Below are 17,703 nucleotides of genomic sequence, written 5' to 3'. Positions count from 1 at the left end.
GATATGCGGACGGAACGAATAGAGTTTGTAAATTATCGAAAGCGCTTTATGGGTTAAAAGAAAGTCCGAGGGACTGGTATGAGTGTTTTGATAAGTATGTGACGAGATTAGGTTTTAAAAAGAACAATATAGAGCTGTGCCTATATACTTATGGAGAGGGAGAAAATGTTGTTTATTTGTTAATATACGTAGACGATTTGTTGATTTGTAGTAAAAACAAAGGGAAGATACAAAGTGTAAAAAAAATTATTAACTGATAAATTTGAAATGAAAGATTTAGGTGAAGTAAAAGAATATCTTGGAATAAATATAGAGTATGATTATTTAAAAAATGAAATGAGATTAAGCCAAAAGAAATACATAGAATCATTAGCAAACAAATATAAATTACATAACAGCAAATTGTACTGTACACCTATGGAGACCAACTTAAAAATTGAAAAAGCTGAGATAAATAGAGAGGACATTGGATACAAGAATTTAATTTGCGCATTGCTGTTTATTAGTGTAAATACCAGACCCGATATAAGTTATAGTGTGAATTATCTGAGTAGATTTCAAGATTGTTGTAACGAGACACATTTTAAATATGCCTTGCGAATATTGAAATATTTGTACCGGACCAGAGATTTAGGGCTACATTATAAAAGAAATGAAAAGTGCGAAACGATAGATTGTTATGTGGACGCTGATTGGGCAGGAGATCATATAGATAGGAAATCGACTTCTGGGTATGTAATTAGATTGTATGGAAATGTAATTGGATGGAAGTCTAAAAAACAAAGGTGTGTGACAAAAGCCTCGACGTATGCAGAGTATGTAGCTCTATCGGAAGCGGTGAGCGAAGTAATGACTATCAGAGAACTAATGAAAATCTTCGATGTAAATGTAGACGATAACCCTGTAAAAATCTATGAGGATAACTCTGGAGTAATGAGTATAGCAAAATACGGAACTTTTACAAAAAATTCTAAACACATCGAAGTTCATTACCACTACGTTCACGAGTACGTAAAGGAAAATAAGATAAACATAATAAAAGTAAGTACAGAAGAAAACACTGCGGATATTTTTACGAAGGAACTGTGTAGAGAGAAATTTGAAAGGTTTAGGTCATGGATGAATGTAAAATAAGAGAAATGTAAATAAAGCGATAAATGTTAAATATTTTGTTAATTCGACAAGTATGTAAATAAAATTAAGTGTACAGTATAAATGTAAGGAGGCGTGTTAGGGAAGTGATACATTTACACTGTACATGAGAGTGTGTGTGTAAGGGTTAGAGGGCGTCAAGGACTTAGTGGAGACAAAAGACTGTTGCCAGATGTTAGAAGAATCTAGGATACTCGGTTGGCGACCAGCGTGCGTGCAAGACGTTCTTCAGAGAGTAATATAGATGTATAACTGTTGTGTGGGAAATATAGTCAATAATTTGTATTTCCAAATCCTCGAATTTTCTTAACATTTATATTTCGCTCAATTATCATAGAATCGTGAAACTGACTTTCACTTCAAATTTTGTCTGTTTCAAGAGTAACAAGTACCTGCAAAAATCATCCATCAGCCGGATATGTGCTGTCGGAGGGTTTTTCATTAGCATTCCCGTCTTTCTAACTGGTAAGAACCAATTCCTTCAATTCTGTCAACTTTAACCTTTTGAAAGATACTAGTACATAAGTTATACGTTTAATTTTTCTTGAATTCAGGCATGAATCTAAAAGATACTGTGAACTATCTCTGAGTGTATGAAATCAGTTTAGAAATCCAATGGAAATAAAGTTAATTTTAACGCCGAATAGTCATTATTTTTCTTAGAAAAATAAAAAACGATCGTCTTTTAGGGAAGTTTTAACAGATTAATTTATAAAGAGCTGAAACAGAATATTCATGTCATGCATGAATACGGCTGGTGGATGGATCGAGATCTAATCTAAAGTTTACGTTGTGTCATGCTAGTTTACACAGCTATCATTCGCTCGATCGATCGTTAAGCTGTTGAACTCGATTCAAGACGGACATTTTGGCTCTGTTCAGAAGAAAACTGCGTTTTAATAAATTTGACGGAATAGAAATTATGATAGACTACAATGTTTTTTTAATTATATCATAAAATTTATTTATTTTTTTTAATGTCATGTTAGAAACTTCAAATACTGTCCAAAACTTCGAACGTAATCGTTTTAGAAATTTGTAAATTACTTAACGACCAAAAATATTGAATTCTCTATTGTCTGAAGATAGATTCTCTATAATTTAAGTAATTTATTCGTCGAGAATTGATATATAAAGACTTAAATAATAAATTAATTGAAAAATAATTTGCGACTAGTATTGAAAATTTCAATGAAAAGCATATGTATATAGTTTACGCTTCGAGAATTATATGTATTGAGAATATGTATTTGCGCTGATTCTTTGTCCCGCTTGTTATGGCATACGTGTTATAATGATCCTCTAACAATGCTTTCAGGTATGATATTGTATACATTCATCCAGTTTCATTCGACGCCGGTGTCACGTAAAATGAATACTTGGGTTGCGAGAGAAAAGAAAGCTGAGTCGTAGCCCAACTATTAATTCTCTTTTATCGAACTTTATTATGACTTTGGCACTTACAGTAGAATAACGTTGAACAGAGAAAGGGGTGTTGTACAAGAACAGCAACTAGAACGAGAATTCCCCGGGCTGGGTGAAGTCTCGGCTTATATACACCCTGGCTTGGGGATGTTGGGGGGTTTGGTGTGGATTCCAAGGAGTCCGAAAGTCGGGGTTGGGGCCTTATCTCTGATGGGGACTAAGATGCGTCGCGGCGTTGGCGTCCGACAGTCGGGAGTCGATGTCTTTTCTCTGAGAGGTAATTGGTGTCACACTGGCAATCGTTACGTCGGTTTTCATAGGCCTTGGCATCGTGTTTTGTGGATGCGCAATGGTCCATAACGTCTTCGTGTGGCAGAGGGTAAGAACATATCGCTATTAAAAAAGAAAACGAACACGTTCAAACACGTCTAAATCATCTTTTATGTGTATTTTACCCGGAAATCATTTTATCGTGAAATTTTGTTTTTCAGAGTTACCATAATTTATCTGGTAGAGTTCATAAAAATTTTTCTGAAATCAATTGCAAGCTTTTAGGAAACCAGGATTTTTCACATTTTTAAGAAGCGTTATAATTATATTGCTGATCTTTATACGTTCGTGCGAAATTGAAAAGTAGGCAAATGGCGCAAAATGCATAAAATGCGCTAAAATATACGTATATAAGAAAACAAATCTCGATTAAAATTTTATTTCTTTGATTATGTTCGTAAAACTACAAACTTGTATAAAAATACGCATTCTAGTTATAAGTGTTAAAACATTCGATCTAGTCCTTATCACATTCATGAAAACCTCCATTTAATCATTCGTTGTATCAACAAACATTCATATGCAAAACTTACCACCTACCACATCCTCCGCGTATTAATATAATCCCCTTTTATAAATTATACACTTTAGAGTGGACTGGTTGGGTCAGAGTGATATAAGCTTACAAGTTCTCGAGGAGTTCTACCGAAGTTACATTTACGTTTGCATAATTTCACCGAAAAAGATACTCTGTAGAATGACAGGTTCGTTTGTTTATGTGATCCGCGATCGCAACTATTTCAAGGGGATTTTATAAATAACCATACACGCGATATTCAGTGTATTTTCGTATTCTCGTTTATTTTTGGGAGATTTGTAAAACTGTTGAACAAAATAATTGAGTAACGATTATATTTGCTGAGAAAAAGTCTTTTTCTCTGTACCCCTCCTTCTACTTCAAGCATGTAGTATTGACAATAAGATTGACAATGGCTGAAAGTAATCCAAAAGAGTTTTCACCATGGTTATCGGTAACGAAAAAGATTTGAATCATCTTTAATACTTATTCGTAACTAGAATCATTTCAACTAAAATGTAAACTCTTATATTATAACTTTTTTAATTTGTTATGGCCCCTGACTACAACCTAACCTATCATTCTTATTTCGTAGGAGAAGACGAATGCCGTGAAGGCGTTAGCGCGCGAACAGTGCGAAGCGGCGGTACAGCTGCAGCGTCAGCAGCAGCTGCAACAGCACTAGAACCAGCACCAGCTACAACAGCAACAACAACTACGTAGCCCGTCAACCATCCACCATGCTGGCTGCCCAACGAAAGTCGGGCCCGTGACGAACCAACTAAATACCAGCCACGCAACGCACGGCCGAGCTGCACAGTACCAACACTATCATCACCATCATCATCATCGACACGTGTCAATGTCTCCACCGCCCTTGTTGCTCTCATCGCCAGCTCCGATCGCGGCGACGCACAATCATCTGAACGTGAGCGGACACAGAAACGTGGTTACACCACCGGATACACCAGCAGATAGATCGCCACCGAGTCCTGGAAATAAGCTAAATAGATCGCAGCATTTGCCACGGGAAGCAACCGGCAGCGTCAGTCCTGGTCTTCCGGCTGCCACATTGGATCTAAGTAGCGCAGCAACCACCAATAGTCCGCATGAATTGTCCACGTTAGTTTAGAAATTTGGTCCGAACATTATATCTTCACATAGGATTGGAGATTAATAGTTGATAGTTAATTTACACATCGATCTTTTTATTTGTAAATTGGGTCGTGGTTTAGAGTTGGTTTGTAAAAATTCGGTCCTAATTGTTAAATGATGAATATTGATTAAGAATAATAGGCATTGATGTACCAATCTTTTTTTAACTTATATACTTGAGCACACGCATTGGAGATTTCACTTTTATTCAGTGAAACAGCAACTTCATTACTCGCTTATTCAATACGGCAATTGCATATATTTCATGGACATTTTAACAATGTTTTGAATAATTTCTAACGGTACAATTGTGATGAAGTGAAAAAAATCGTGATAAGAAACAGAGAGAAAAGTTGCTCGTTAATGAATATTGACCAGAAATAAAGTAATTTCTAAAGAATATCCCGAAGACGTCGTAGATATTACGAAAGGAATGATTAATTTATACCCGCGTGTATCTTGCCATTACCATACTATTATTATTATTATTAATATTGTTAGTAGTACTCGATTACATTATTATTAATATTAATATTATTGCCTTATTATTATTAATGTTATGGAACCTCTAGTCCTAGGTTACTTTCGCTGCCACGAAAGGATAAGATTTTCGAATTTTTTACTATTACGTGTAATTCAAGTTTTCCTGTTGCGCATGCGCAGTAGAAAGAAAGTTAGCGGAACTCAAATCTCGAACTATAGAGAGTTAAAAAGTAGTAAAAGTAAAAAAGCACGAATAACATTTGTATTTGTGCTGGATTAAGTTTGATAATTGAAAATTGAGTTTGATGATAACATTTTTTTCGTATTCGCTTTGGTAAATATTAGTTTTATTTAAAATTGAACAAAGCATTTTATGTTTTTCAAATACGGTACATAATCGTAATATCGAATTTTGTAAACTGATAGTAAGAAACTCTATAATTCGAGACTGGAACTTTGATCAAGTTCACATTGAACGTAAACTGACTTAATTTTGTTATTTAAGCGTGTATACTATACGTGTTTGTTCCTTCTTCTCTTGTGCGCAGGCTATAGCTTAATTACTTCCAATAAACGCAGTTATATCGAATCAGATATTAGGATTATTTAAACAAGAGATTAAAAACTAAAAAGTATTGTTTTTATACTGCATATGTACATATGCAATATGAACGACAGTTTGTGTAATAATATGTACCCCTCTTCTTAGTTTACTTTTGTATATTTTGCGACATTTGATATTAATTTTATGAGGAACGTACTTACACTTTATCTTTGTAATTAAATGTGAAATGAAAGAAAAGAAATGACATGAGAAAAGGAAATTCGATGTATGAGTATATACGAATTGACGGAATTAAAATTTAACGCTATATTTAAATAGAAGACGTGAAATATCTTGTCATCTTAAAATAACTTGATCATTCCTATTCTTTTACATAAAAACACTTTTCGACTGTAACTTAAGAAACATGTCTGCTAACGTGAAACGTGCCAGGAAAAATTAACAACTTCCATTAAATTGGCAAATTTCTCATTAATATCGTAAAACTCGCGTTTACAAAGATCAGATCAGTGTACATAATATACAAAACAAATGCAGAATATATAAATATAGCACATACGTTCTGAATTATATTCGAATTGGGCAGGGTAACCAAGTGAAAATATGTAAATTTCACGATGTGTAATGTACACTTTATCGAACTTGTAAGTAGTGTAGAAATAGAATATTTTACACGTAACAAAATATACAAACGACAATACACAAGTTAAATTATTTGTTAGATCCATGTATAACAAGCATAGTACAAAAGTGTTTTAGCTTTATGTACTGGTAATTATGAGAAATACCAACTTAATAGATGTATTTGGTATGTACCTAGTTAAGAAAACAATAAATTATTCTGAACAGATAAAGCGTTTAGTAGCTTGTGAAGTATGAATTTTCGAAAACGTAAGTATTTTATATCTAAGTAGTTAAGAAACGCGAGCAAGGGAAATCAAACAAAGGAACAAAGTTTTTTGTTTAAAAATATTTAATTTGTTGTTCTATTATCCGAGGTTAGAAGCGATAATGTACAAAATCTGAATAAATAAGATTCTTCAATATTATTGAATTTTAATTCTAGGGTAAAGTAATATATCCGCATATTTTATTTATATACAATATGTATAAATAATTATGTGATTTGACTAATTTTGTTGAAAGAATATTTGCACTTTTTACGTAAAACTTCAGTCTTTTACAAACTTTCTTGTAATTAATAAACCAGTAAACACAATATTAATAAAATCTATTAAAATTATAAACAAACTCATAAGTTTTAATTTTAGTCCTAAAGGTTGAAATATTTTGCTCCAATGTCGAGACATTTGTTTTAATCCAAAACATTACTATACTGAATCGATAATGTTGCATGTGCCACGAAAATGATGATAGTGTCAGATAACTTGTTGTGAAACGAAAAAGCATTGCATGTACATTTCTGTTGTTTTGTTGACCATGAGTTTGATGATCTTTTAAACTTGCCCATAGCTAAGAAATCAAACAGTATATCTAAACGAAATTAATTTCAAATTATTTTTTAGGTTCTAAGCTTTTATCTAATCTTTCAGAAGTTGCAAAATTTATTCCACAAGAGTCTTTTTTATCATAACCAAGTACACATCTTAAAACCATTTAAGTCTTCCTTAGTAATTTCTTCTTATCTTTAATAGTAACGAAAATAATTTAGATGAACGTTTTAAAATTGACACCCTGTATATTAAAAATAAAAGATATATTTTCTTCATAATTGGATAGGCTTTTTACAATGGCAATGTACAAATATCAAAATTGCAATTATACTATAACATATGTATATATATAAGCTTCACATTTAAACACAAGATTCTTTATTATATTTTTTTAATACCAATATTTTAATAATTATAACAAGGGTTTTTTAACAAGAGATGTATAACATTGTATACAAATTTTCAAAAACCTATAGATAATTTCAGTTATGCTCTTGCATCATTAATTGTTGATGGAACTCTTACCTCAATTCCATCTAGTTCCTTAGACATTACTATTTGACAGCCTAGCCGTGACCTGAAATTAAATATTATATAACTGAATATGTCAATAAATATATTTATTGCTATACAAATTAATACTAATACACAATAAGATTTCTATTTATCCATTTGAAAATCAACATTGTAAATATGCTAATTCCAACATAGATTTGTAATGATTATAGGGTCATAAATAAAAAACTATGAAAATTTATTAAAATTTCAGTTTCGTAGTATTCAGAGATAGCGATTTGAAATTCTACATTGAGATGCAGATTTCGAAATACCCAATACTAACCTGTTTTTACATAAATTTAAATAGAAACATTCACTTTATAAAATATTAAAAGGTAATAGAATTAATAATGTGAATGATTTGATACTGATTATTATGAACTAACGTATCTGTTAATTCATATGCTAAATCCAACATGTCTAATTCTTCATCTGTTGGTTTGTCAGGAAGTGCATCATAAACTTCTTTCGAAAATATTAAATGGCACGTACTACAAGTTAATGTTCCTTCACAAGCACCTATATCAATTATATTTTAAGATTACAACATACTTATATAATAAAGTATCAAAAGTTAAAAATAATAAGAATATTAAACTTGATAAAAATGAAAATTTTCAAATATTTTCTACCTCAAAATTATTTATTTTAAATTAAGTAAATTATGCTTCTTTAAAACATACCATATCCATCTAAATCAATTTCATTATTTACTACTATGTCTAACATAGTATCTCCAACTTTCCCTTTTGCTTTGATTCTCTCTCCACTTGCTTTAACAAACGTTATATCTACTCTGAAAATAATATTTATGAAAGATAAAAATTATCTCAATATAATTATTTTCTTTATTTTTTGTGTTTCTTCAATTAATCTTCTCTTAATTATACCTTAATTATATGTATCACTTATGATAATAGAAATAATTTAAAAATAAGATATACTTGTCTTAATAATACATAAATAAAATTCGTATATCATATATTTATAACAGTGTTATATTTTTAGTTGTTCACTGTCAATGTTGTTCTTATTAATACTATTCTATTAATACTATGTTATTTTTCTAGATGTTATACTCCTACAAAGAGAAAAATTTCTTAGACATTATTATTAGCATTATTATTTTGACACCAATTTTATATTGGAAGGCAAGTACTGAAATTCTATTAAAAAAAGAAGGAAAGCACAAGAAAATTTGTATCACTTACTCTTGTTTTTCTGAAAGTGGTTGCGTGGTTGATATTCCTCTTGTTGCCTGCAAAAAGGGCAACGTTGTGTTGCTTGTATATTTTGAATAATTTGATGCAATACCGAGAATTGATCTCGAAAATTTTTGTAATTGATTTACTAACGCCATTCCACTGTCATAAATATCATGAGTATGGGACACCCTGACCGAACACCAGATAAGTATTGCGGAAAATATCAATTGTAGATCAATTGTACTTTGTACAAAAACTTCCACGGCATTCTTCGGCTGCTATACTGGGACGTTCCTTTACTGTGATAGGTTATAAAACGATTCCTAACACAAGTGGCGTATCTCTACCGGACACGTGCTCTTCGGGCCACACGTTTTATGATACAAGACCAGCAAAATGATCAATGTGTAATTTTACATATCTTACATTTTTTCCAAATGAAATATTGTTTTTATTAAACGTTTAAAACCTCAGGCAACATTTATTTCATCTGATTTTAGTTTTACAAATATATATCTATAATACATATCTGTGTAAATTACGGTCTGGTTATATCAAACAGGGACCGACACTCGCTAGGGAAAACTGCCCAAAAATTGAATCGTAAAAACCAATATGAAAGACAACAAATTTCTCGTTCTGCGGAACAAATAGAAATGAGCAGAGTATCTTTATCTTTATCTGAGACATTCAAAGCGTATCACGCATACGCTAAACCTGAAGAAAACTTTCTTGTCTTCCATGTTCATTTTTCCCTTTCCATTTCCGAACGGTTTCTTCTATATTTATTTATATGTTCGTGATTGATGCTATTGACAACATACAACTAAGGGGAAATACGAATAGTAATAGATAGATGTATAATTCATTATGCAATTTTATAGAATTAAATCTTATTTATCTTCAGATATAAAAACTATATTTACCAGCTGAAACAATAACGCATATGCAGTATAATATAATCTACTTAACAATCTCGTTTTAGTTATAATATGTGATTAATTCTTTTGCTATTTCGCTATAAACAGTTTCTTGTGCATACAATATTTTTTTATAGTATTCTAATATATTGTTAGATATTGTAAAGAAAGTAAAATACAGTTATTGAAGTTTGGGAACATTCAATGTTAATCTTGCTTCAAAAAATAATCTTTCGAATGAATGGGGAATAGATTTTTAGTATTATAGTTGGTATAATGTCATCATTGTTTACAATGTGTTAGAGTTAAAGAAATGAGACAAATTAATATTTCAGAAGCAAATTCAATTTTTAAATGATGTTATTTTAAAATGGCAGATGATATGAATGTTCTTTTTATACGAGGAAATGGAAACGTATGTATGGTAATGGAAACGTAATGGTTTTAACATTATTTTAGTACAAGATCTTAGCATAACAGTAATTAACAGTATCCATTACCTTTTAGTCAATTTTTGAAAAATAACATATATGATAATTTGCAATAGTTTGATAATAAAATACTTGTATCAATATTAATAACGTATAATTTGCTATCTCAAAAGGATACAGACACAGCCAATGATAATGTTTGGAATGATAGTGCATTAATAGAAGCATATGATAAAGCAATAAATTTAGCAAAAGAAGAAGTTATCAAGCGAATGGGAATGGATGTTGGAAATTCTCAACCGAAAGAAAACCTACAAAATCTTAAGCAGCCTAAACACGCAAGTAAATTACACAAGGTTGTGATTTTGATAGAATATTACAAATTTGATACAGAATATTATTAAATATATTGATTAAGAAGCAAATTATTTTATTTTGCTATTTACTTATATTTATTTGTATACACATCTTTTCTCTATAGAAATGGATCATAGGAGCACCTTATCGTGCAATATACTCAGAGGATGGAGAAATTTATGAAGCTATAATATCAAAAATTTACGAAAACAATGGCACGTGTTGAAGTGGTTACCACTTCTAAGAAAACTCTACATCTGGTCTTTTTTAGTTTTCTCAAGCACTGAAGCCATCGACAGCGCGTAGACAAAAGACTGCGACGAAGTCAGGCCATAAACAGTAGACAGGCGACGTTGGCTTCGGGGTTTTCAGTTATTAGGTAACACAGCTAGCGTGCGGATCTGGACCAGCTCAAATTGTATTTTTACTTATTACACTTCTATTTAAATATATTTTCTACCTTACAATTTATCCACGTGTTTTCTCTGTTTACACACCGAATAACCTCAACAGGTAATGGGCCCAGGGCTGTAAATTGCAAGGTAGCAACGTGAAATGAATAAATTGTTAAAGTGTTGTGCTTAGTAAAATAAGGGATAGTGCTAAAATGGAATCAGCAAGTGCGAAGGTCGAGATGTTACGCGGCGAAGAAAATTGGCTCCAGTGGCGTTCTGTTATGCGTACACTTTTGGAGGAAGATGACGACCTGATCAACGTGTGTGAAGGGAATTTGTGTCATCCAGGTAACAGCGCGGAGAAAGAAATCGCTCGTGGAAGATTTTTGAAAGCAAATCGATTAGCGAGAAAATTAATCGTGATCTCAGTAGGAAAGAAACCGTTGGATCTTCTTTTATGTTGCACGACAGCACATGAAATGTGGAAAAAGCTGAATACAGTATATGACATGAAGTCGGATGAGAATTTAAATATGGTCCAGAAGCAGTTCTTCGATTTTAAATGGGAAGAATCTGAAAATGTCTCTTACAACCTATCAAAGTTGGAACTCATAGCGGCGAAGATGAAAGTCCTTGGGAGTGAAATTGGCGAGAAAATGCTGATAACACGCATTTTATCGGTGTTACCAAACAAATTCGATCATTTTCACAGTGCGTGGGATTCCGTGGAAGAAGAAAAGAAGACCTTAGACAGGCTTAGTACCAGGTTGATGACGGAAGAAATTAGATGGAAGAAAGACAACCAGGAAACATCGGTAACAAAAGGTAATAATTATAAAAGGGAACAGCAGAAGCAGTCAAGTAAACGTGAATACGAGAAACAAGGACCAAGTTGCTTTAACTGTGGAAAAGTTGGCCATCTAAAGAAGGATTGCTTTAGATGCTTTATATGCAAAAGGAAAGGCCACACCAGCAAAAACTGTTTTAAAAATAACAAAAGAAGCAACAGTAGAGACAACCAGGAACCTAGAAACCAAAATCGGGATCACAGCGGAATTGGTCTATTAGGAAGTACCTCAGCGATACAAACGGCAAACCCTGATGTTTGGATAATCGACTCAGGAGCTACGGATCACATGACAGGACGACGGGAATGGTTCAGCGTTTTCGAAGAATTCGATAACACGGTGAAGGTAGAGATCGGCGTTCATGGATGCGTGCGGCAAAGGAAAAATCAGAGTAGAGACTTTTGTGGACGGCAAATGGGTAACATGTACAATGAACGATGTTCTATACGTACCAGGTATGAAAAGAAATCTGTTTTCGATTAGATCTGTCGCAAGAAGGAGCATAGATTTTTGTATTTCAAAGGAAGGGACCAATTGCATATTTTTACAAAATCAGAAAATAATAGCAAGAGGTTCTGTTATCGGAAATTTGTATAAAGTAGATATGCGAGTTATCATACCGTCAGTTTGTAATTTTAGCAATAGAGCGGAGTCAAACGCGGACACATTGCAGTTATGGCACGAACGGCTATGTCATCAGAACATCAGACATATTAAAGAATTCTTAAAGAATTCAAATATGAAAGTTGTAGAGGATAATAACTTTTTCTGTGAAGGTTGCGCGTACGGGAAACAGCATAGATCGAGTTTTCACGAGAAAATCAATCGGGCGACTAAACCTCGCGAAATTATTTATACGGATGTATGTGGACCTATGGAAGTCGAGTCATTAGGCAAAAAACTGTATTTTCTGACATTTAAAGATGATTTTTCAAAATTCACAAAGATTTACTTCTTACGACGTAAGTCAGAAGTAATTGAAAAACTAAAAACCTTTTGCCTAGAAGTTGAAAATCAATTTAAGGATAAAATTAAAGAAATTCATAGTGATGGAGGGAAAGAATTCCAAAATAAAGAAGTCAAAGAATTTTTAAGAAGTCAGGGAATTAGGCACACGATTAACGTCCCATACACTCCTGAACAGAATGGTGTCGCAGAAAGGGAAAATAGAATAATAGTAGAGGCAGGTCGGTCGATGCTATATTCGAAACCAAATCTACCGCTGTTCTTATGGGCCGAAGCCATGAACACAGCAGTACATGTCATAAATAAGACGGGGCCGATAAGACAAGATAAGAAAACACCATATGAACTGTGGTACGGGAAACCGCCGAATTTAGAAAAGTTTAGGGTTTTCGGTACTGAGTGCTTTGCTCACATACCTGCGGAGAAAAGGACAAAACTTGACAAAAAGGCTAACAAAGGATATTTGGTAGGCTATTTAGATGACGGACGAGGGTATCGAGTGTACGTGCCAACAGTAAAAAATGTAATATTAAGCCGTGACGTAATATTTAAACCTGAACTAGAAAATGCGAAATTCGTAAAATTAAGTTTACCGAAAATTGTCGAGCGCGAAGATGTGAGTGCGCAGAGCAATAGAGCATGTACGTATGAAAGTGCAGAGAGTGAACATGAAAAACAACCTCATGGAACTAGCGACAATGTGAGACAATTGAGAGATAGAGATAAGATCAAACGAACCGATTTTTATGGTAACCCAGTAACGTACGTAGCGGAAAAATTACCGGTGGATTTTAACGAAGCGATGAGATCCGAAAAGAAAGAGTTATGGGAAACAGCTATGAATGATGAAATGAAATCGCACCATGAAAATAAGACGTGGATACTTGTAGAAAAACCTAAAGATCAGAAGGTACTTAGCAATAGGTGGGTTTTAACGATAAAGCTAAATCCGGACAACTCGGAACGATACAAAGCGCGACTTGTAATAAAAGGGTGTTCACAGAAAGAAGGCATAGATTATAAGGAAACATATAGTCCCGTTGCTCGGTTTGACACAATTAGATTAATGCTCAGTATTGCAGCCAAAAATAATTTACACCTCGGACAGTTCGACATTAAAACCGCATTCTTATATGGAAGTCTGAAAGAAGATATTTATATGAAACAACCTAAAGGTTATGATGATGGTACAAATCGGGTTTGTAAATTGCTAAAAAGCCTATATGACTTAAAGCAGTCTCCAAGATGTTGGACGGAACGTTTCACAAAATTTATCTCGAACTTAAAATTTTATCAGAGTAACGCAGATCCTTGTTTTTATATTTATACAGAAGACGACAAATTAATGTTGATGACCATATACGTAGACGATGGACTGGTAGCAGCTTCAGACGAATCTTTAATTGATAAATTCTTCGATGATTTAAATAAAGAATTCAAAATTACGAGTTCGAAAGAAGTAAAGAGTTTTCTTGGACTTGAAATTAACAGATTAGAAGATGGTTCAATATTCATTCATCAGAGTAGGTATATCGAAAACATATTGGAAAAATTTAATATGAATGAGGCAAACAGTGTTTCTACACCTATCGAGACTAATTGGAACGAAAGTAACATAGGCGATAATTATTGTAACGCACCATACAGAGAAGCTGTAGGGAACTTAATGTTTTTACAAACCGTAAGTAGGCCAGATATTAGTTTTGCAATAAATATAGCGGCGAGACACTTAGAGAATCCAAACCAGTATCAATGGAAATTAGTCAAACGAATTTTGCGCTACATAAAAGGGACCGCAGACATGGGACTCTTATATACAAAAGCAGGCAGTCTCGAAACCTTTAGTGACGCTGACTATGCAGGCGACAAAGAAGCAAGAAAGTCGACATCAGGCGTTGTATGTAAGTATGCGAATGCGGCCATCACATGGCAATGTAAGCGACAACAATGTATAGCTCTATCTACGACCGAAGTTGAATATGTCAGTGCAGCCTCAGGAGCGAAAGAAATTATGTGGTTAAAGAAAATATTTCTTGAATGTAAATTAGAGATCCTTAAGTATATGCTATGTGTAGACAACACTAGTGCCGTGAAATTAATTAAGAATCCAGAATTCCATCAAAGAAGTAAGCATATTGACGTAAGATATCATTTCTTGCGAGATTTATACAATAGAGGCGAAATTGATATAACGTATGTAACAAGCGAAGAGCAATTGGCAGATATATGTACAAAGGCGTTGCCAAAACCGAGATTTGAATATTTAAGGAAAAAGTTAGGTTTGAAAAGTAAAAAAGATATTAAGAGGTAATTGTTTGTAAACATGTAGAGTTTTTAGGGAGGGTGTCGAAGTGATTATTGCTTCTCAAAAAAAAAAGAGGAAAAACTCTACATGATCTGTTTAGTCTTCTAGTTTTTTTTTTGTGTGTAATAAATTAATTTGTATGGAAAAGAGAAAGGCGGCTGGCAAATGTACTTGAGAAGGCATTGACAAATTAATTTTCAGATATTTACGACAAGAGTTAGAAAATATTAAGAGATAATTTGTAAATTTGAGATAATTGTTTGTAGGGATGTAGAGTTTTAGGGAGGGTGTTGAAGTGGTTACCACTTCTAAGAAAACTCTACATCTGGTCTTTTTTAGTTTTCTCAAGCACTGAAGCCATCGATAGCGTGTAGACAAAAGACTGCGACGAAGTCAGGCCATAAACAGTAGACAGGCGACGTTGGCTTCGGGGTTTTTCCAGTTATTAGGTAACACAGCTAGCGTGCGGATCTGGACCAGCTCAAATTGTACTTTTATTTATTACACTTCTATTTAAATATATTTTCTACCTTACAATTTATCCACGTGTTTTCTCTGTTTACACACCGAATAACCTCAACAGCACGTGTGTTGTAAAATTTGTAGGTAATACCTTTAGCATGATGGTTATGTCAATTAAGAAATGTACTAAAAATACATATATATATGAAGTAAAGGCTTTCGCATAGTCTATCACAGTGTCATTCAGCAGGTCCTTAACTGGGCAGGAGTACCTGTCAATGTCTATGGGGAGACCCGTGGGATATAGGGTCATGAACCATAAACATGCATGTTACTTATTGTTCATTATTAGCTGCTTGGAATATAATTCTCCTCATTAGACGAGTGATTATTACTACATATATCAAGGCAAACATTTATACATATACATTTATGCACGGGAAATTCTAATACATTGCCTGTAAGGACAGTAACCGAATGGCACTCAGTCATTCTATTAAATGACAAAAATTTCTTTTACTCTGTGTTTAGGCTATGGTAATACAGAGAAAGTCGAATTGAGTTCTCTTTTAGAATCAGAAGGTTTGCAAAGTCAAATAGCACAACAAAAGAAAGCTTTGGAAGAGAAATTCAATGAAGAGAACGATGAGACTTGTGAGACTAATTTTTCTACAAATGTAAATTCGAAAAAATATAATGTAGAAAAAATGGATTGTGACTCTGAAGAAGCAAATGCGTATAAACATCACTTCATACCGGGACCATCTTTCAATTCGATGACTGATATAATGCCACCTGCATCTCCTTTACCACCACAATTAATGGCCAAGTAATGCTGAATACTTCTAATATTAATAAGTAATTTGGAATAAGTTTAACATTTTATTTGGAAAAAAAATACGAAATTTTAATAAAATGTACTAGATTATCAGATAATGATACAGACGCACTTTCAAGCATGTTGATGTCATGGTATATTAGTGGTTACATGGTATATTACACAGGTAATTATTTCATATAAGTATTTTATTGTATATTAAATTTTCAATGGACTATGTTATTTCTTTTGTAGGTTATTATCATGGTTTGAAACAAGCAAGAAACAATCAAGAGAACAGGAAGAACTGTTGATTATATCAATTTTTTCAATAACAATATAACAATAATATAAGATATAATAAAATATAAAACTCATTATATTTATTTACTTCAATTATTTGAAATAAAGAACAGCTTTATTTTCATATAAGACTTTAAGACTTTTTTAAAAATAATTACTAAGATAAGAAAACATAAAAAACATATTTTTGATAAAATACACTCACATATATATGTCGGGTTATCATTAGGATTTAAGGCGCGTAATGATCCTTCGTTTGAATTAGCCACTGTTTTACGAAACAGAGAATATATTTACGCGAATAAACAAGATTTTACAAAATATTATGAATAATGAGTTTAATAAATAATAAGATTAACAAACGATAAGTTTAACTAATAATTAGATTAAAGATTAATAAGTTTAACGAACAATAAGAGGAACGAATAATTAGCCATTGTTTTACGAAACAGAATATATTTACGCGAATAAAAAAGATTTTACGAAATATTATGAATAATGAGTTTAATAAATAATAAGATTAACAAATGATAAGTTTAACTAATAATTAGATTAAAGATTAATAAGTTTAACGAACAATAAGAGGAACGAATAATATGTCTTACGAATAATGAATTTAACGTATAATGAGATTAACGATTGATAGGTTTCACGAATAATGAATTTAATTAACGCTATTAACAATGTTCCGGGGTTCAAACGAATCCACGGTCAACGGGATAACTCTTTACTATGTGTAGAATAATTTTAAACACAAACTACAATTGCTGAGACACTCGGTAAATTGCTCGATGTATCACTTTCCAAGGTGATCACACGAATGAATATCTGATGAAAATCTTTTTCGCTATACGACTGCATTTGTTTGTTATATGCTCGCTGGAAACATCGAGAAGGTTCCAATCGTTGTTGCTAGGCAATTTCTGTCAAAAGTTTGTTGTATACTCTTTGGAAACATCGAGAAAGATTCAAACGCCGTTACTAGGCAGTTTCTGTCTGGAGATTACTAATCTAATGGAGATCCTAATACAACGTGTGTCCCATTATATCGACAT

At 32.8% G+C, this 17,703-nt stretch overlaps 2 protein-coding genes and 1 long non-coding RNA gene across 3 annotated transcripts; 2 read left to right on the top strand and 1 right to left on the bottom strand.

The window, feature by feature from the left end:
* The first annotated feature begins 2,656 nt into the window (after positions 1–2,656).
* Positions 2,657–5,113, top strand: LOC126867693 (uncharacterized). The gene is made up of 2 exons (XR_007690392.1): positions 2,657–2,956; positions 4,020–5,113. It is a non-coding gene; the product is annotated as an uncharacterized LOC126867693 (long non-coding RNA).
* A 2,212-nt stretch (positions 5,114–7,325) lies between these two features.
* On the bottom strand, positions 7,326–8,459 carry LOC126867687 (adrenodoxin-like protein 2, mitochondrial). The gene is made up of 3 exons (XM_050622498.1): positions 8,323–8,459; positions 8,008–8,158; positions 7,326–7,658 (listed from the first exon to the last, which is right to left on the bottom strand). Exons 1-3 carry the CDS (start codon positions 8,366–8,368, stop codon positions 7,568–7,570), a joined length of 288 nt encoding a protein of 95 aa, XP_050478455.1. The 5' UTR covers positions 8,369–8,459; the 3' UTR covers positions 7,326–7,567.
* Positions 8,460–9,701: 1,242 nt separating this feature from the next.
* Positions 9,702–16,777, top strand: LOC126867688 (survival motor neuron protein-like). The gene is made up of 7 exons (XM_050622499.1): positions 9,702–10,179; positions 10,369–10,551; positions 10,677–10,771; positions 15,650–15,672; positions 16,060–16,357; positions 16,453–16,532; positions 16,601–16,777. Exons 1-7 carry the CDS (start codon positions 10,135–10,137, stop codon positions 16,657–16,659), a joined length of 783 nt encoding a protein of 260 aa, XP_050478456.1. The 5' UTR covers positions 9,702–10,134; the 3' UTR covers positions 16,660–16,777.
* Positions 16,778–17,703: the final 926 nt, after the last annotated feature.

This window comes from Bombus huntii, chromosome 7 (assembly GCF_024542735.1).
Source record: "Bombus huntii isolate Logan2020A chromosome 7, iyBomHunt1.1, whole genome shotgun sequence".
Classification (NCBI taxonomy): domain Eukaryota; kingdom Metazoa; phylum Arthropoda; class Insecta; order Hymenoptera; family Apidae; genus Bombus; species Bombus huntii.
This window is presented reverse-complemented; position numbering and strand designations above follow the sequence as displayed.

Coding starts and splice junctions, on each gene's coding strand:
- LOC126867687 (XM_050622498.1), bottom strand. CDS start 8,368: ATGTTAGACATAGTAGTAAATAATGAAATTGATTTAGATGGATATG. Junction 8,159..8,322: donor AATTGATTTAGATGGATATG/GTATGTTTTAAA, acceptor TAATTGATATAG/GTGCTTGTGAAGGAACATTA. Junction 7,659..8,007: donor ACGTTAGTTCATAATAATCA/GTATCAAATCAT, acceptor ATTTAATTTCAG/GTCACGGCTAGGCTGTCAAA.
- LOC126867688 (XM_050622499.1), top strand. CDS start 10,135: ATGGCAGATGATATGAATGTTCTTTTTATACGAGGAAATGGAAAC. Junction 10,180..10,368: donor TTATACGAGGAAATGGAAAC/GTATGTATGGTA, acceptor CTATCTCAAAAG/GATACAGACACAGCCAATGA. Junction 10,772..15,649: donor ATTTACGAAAACAATGGCAC/GTGTTGAAGTGG, acceptor TAACCTCAACAG/CACGTGTGTTGTAAAATTTG.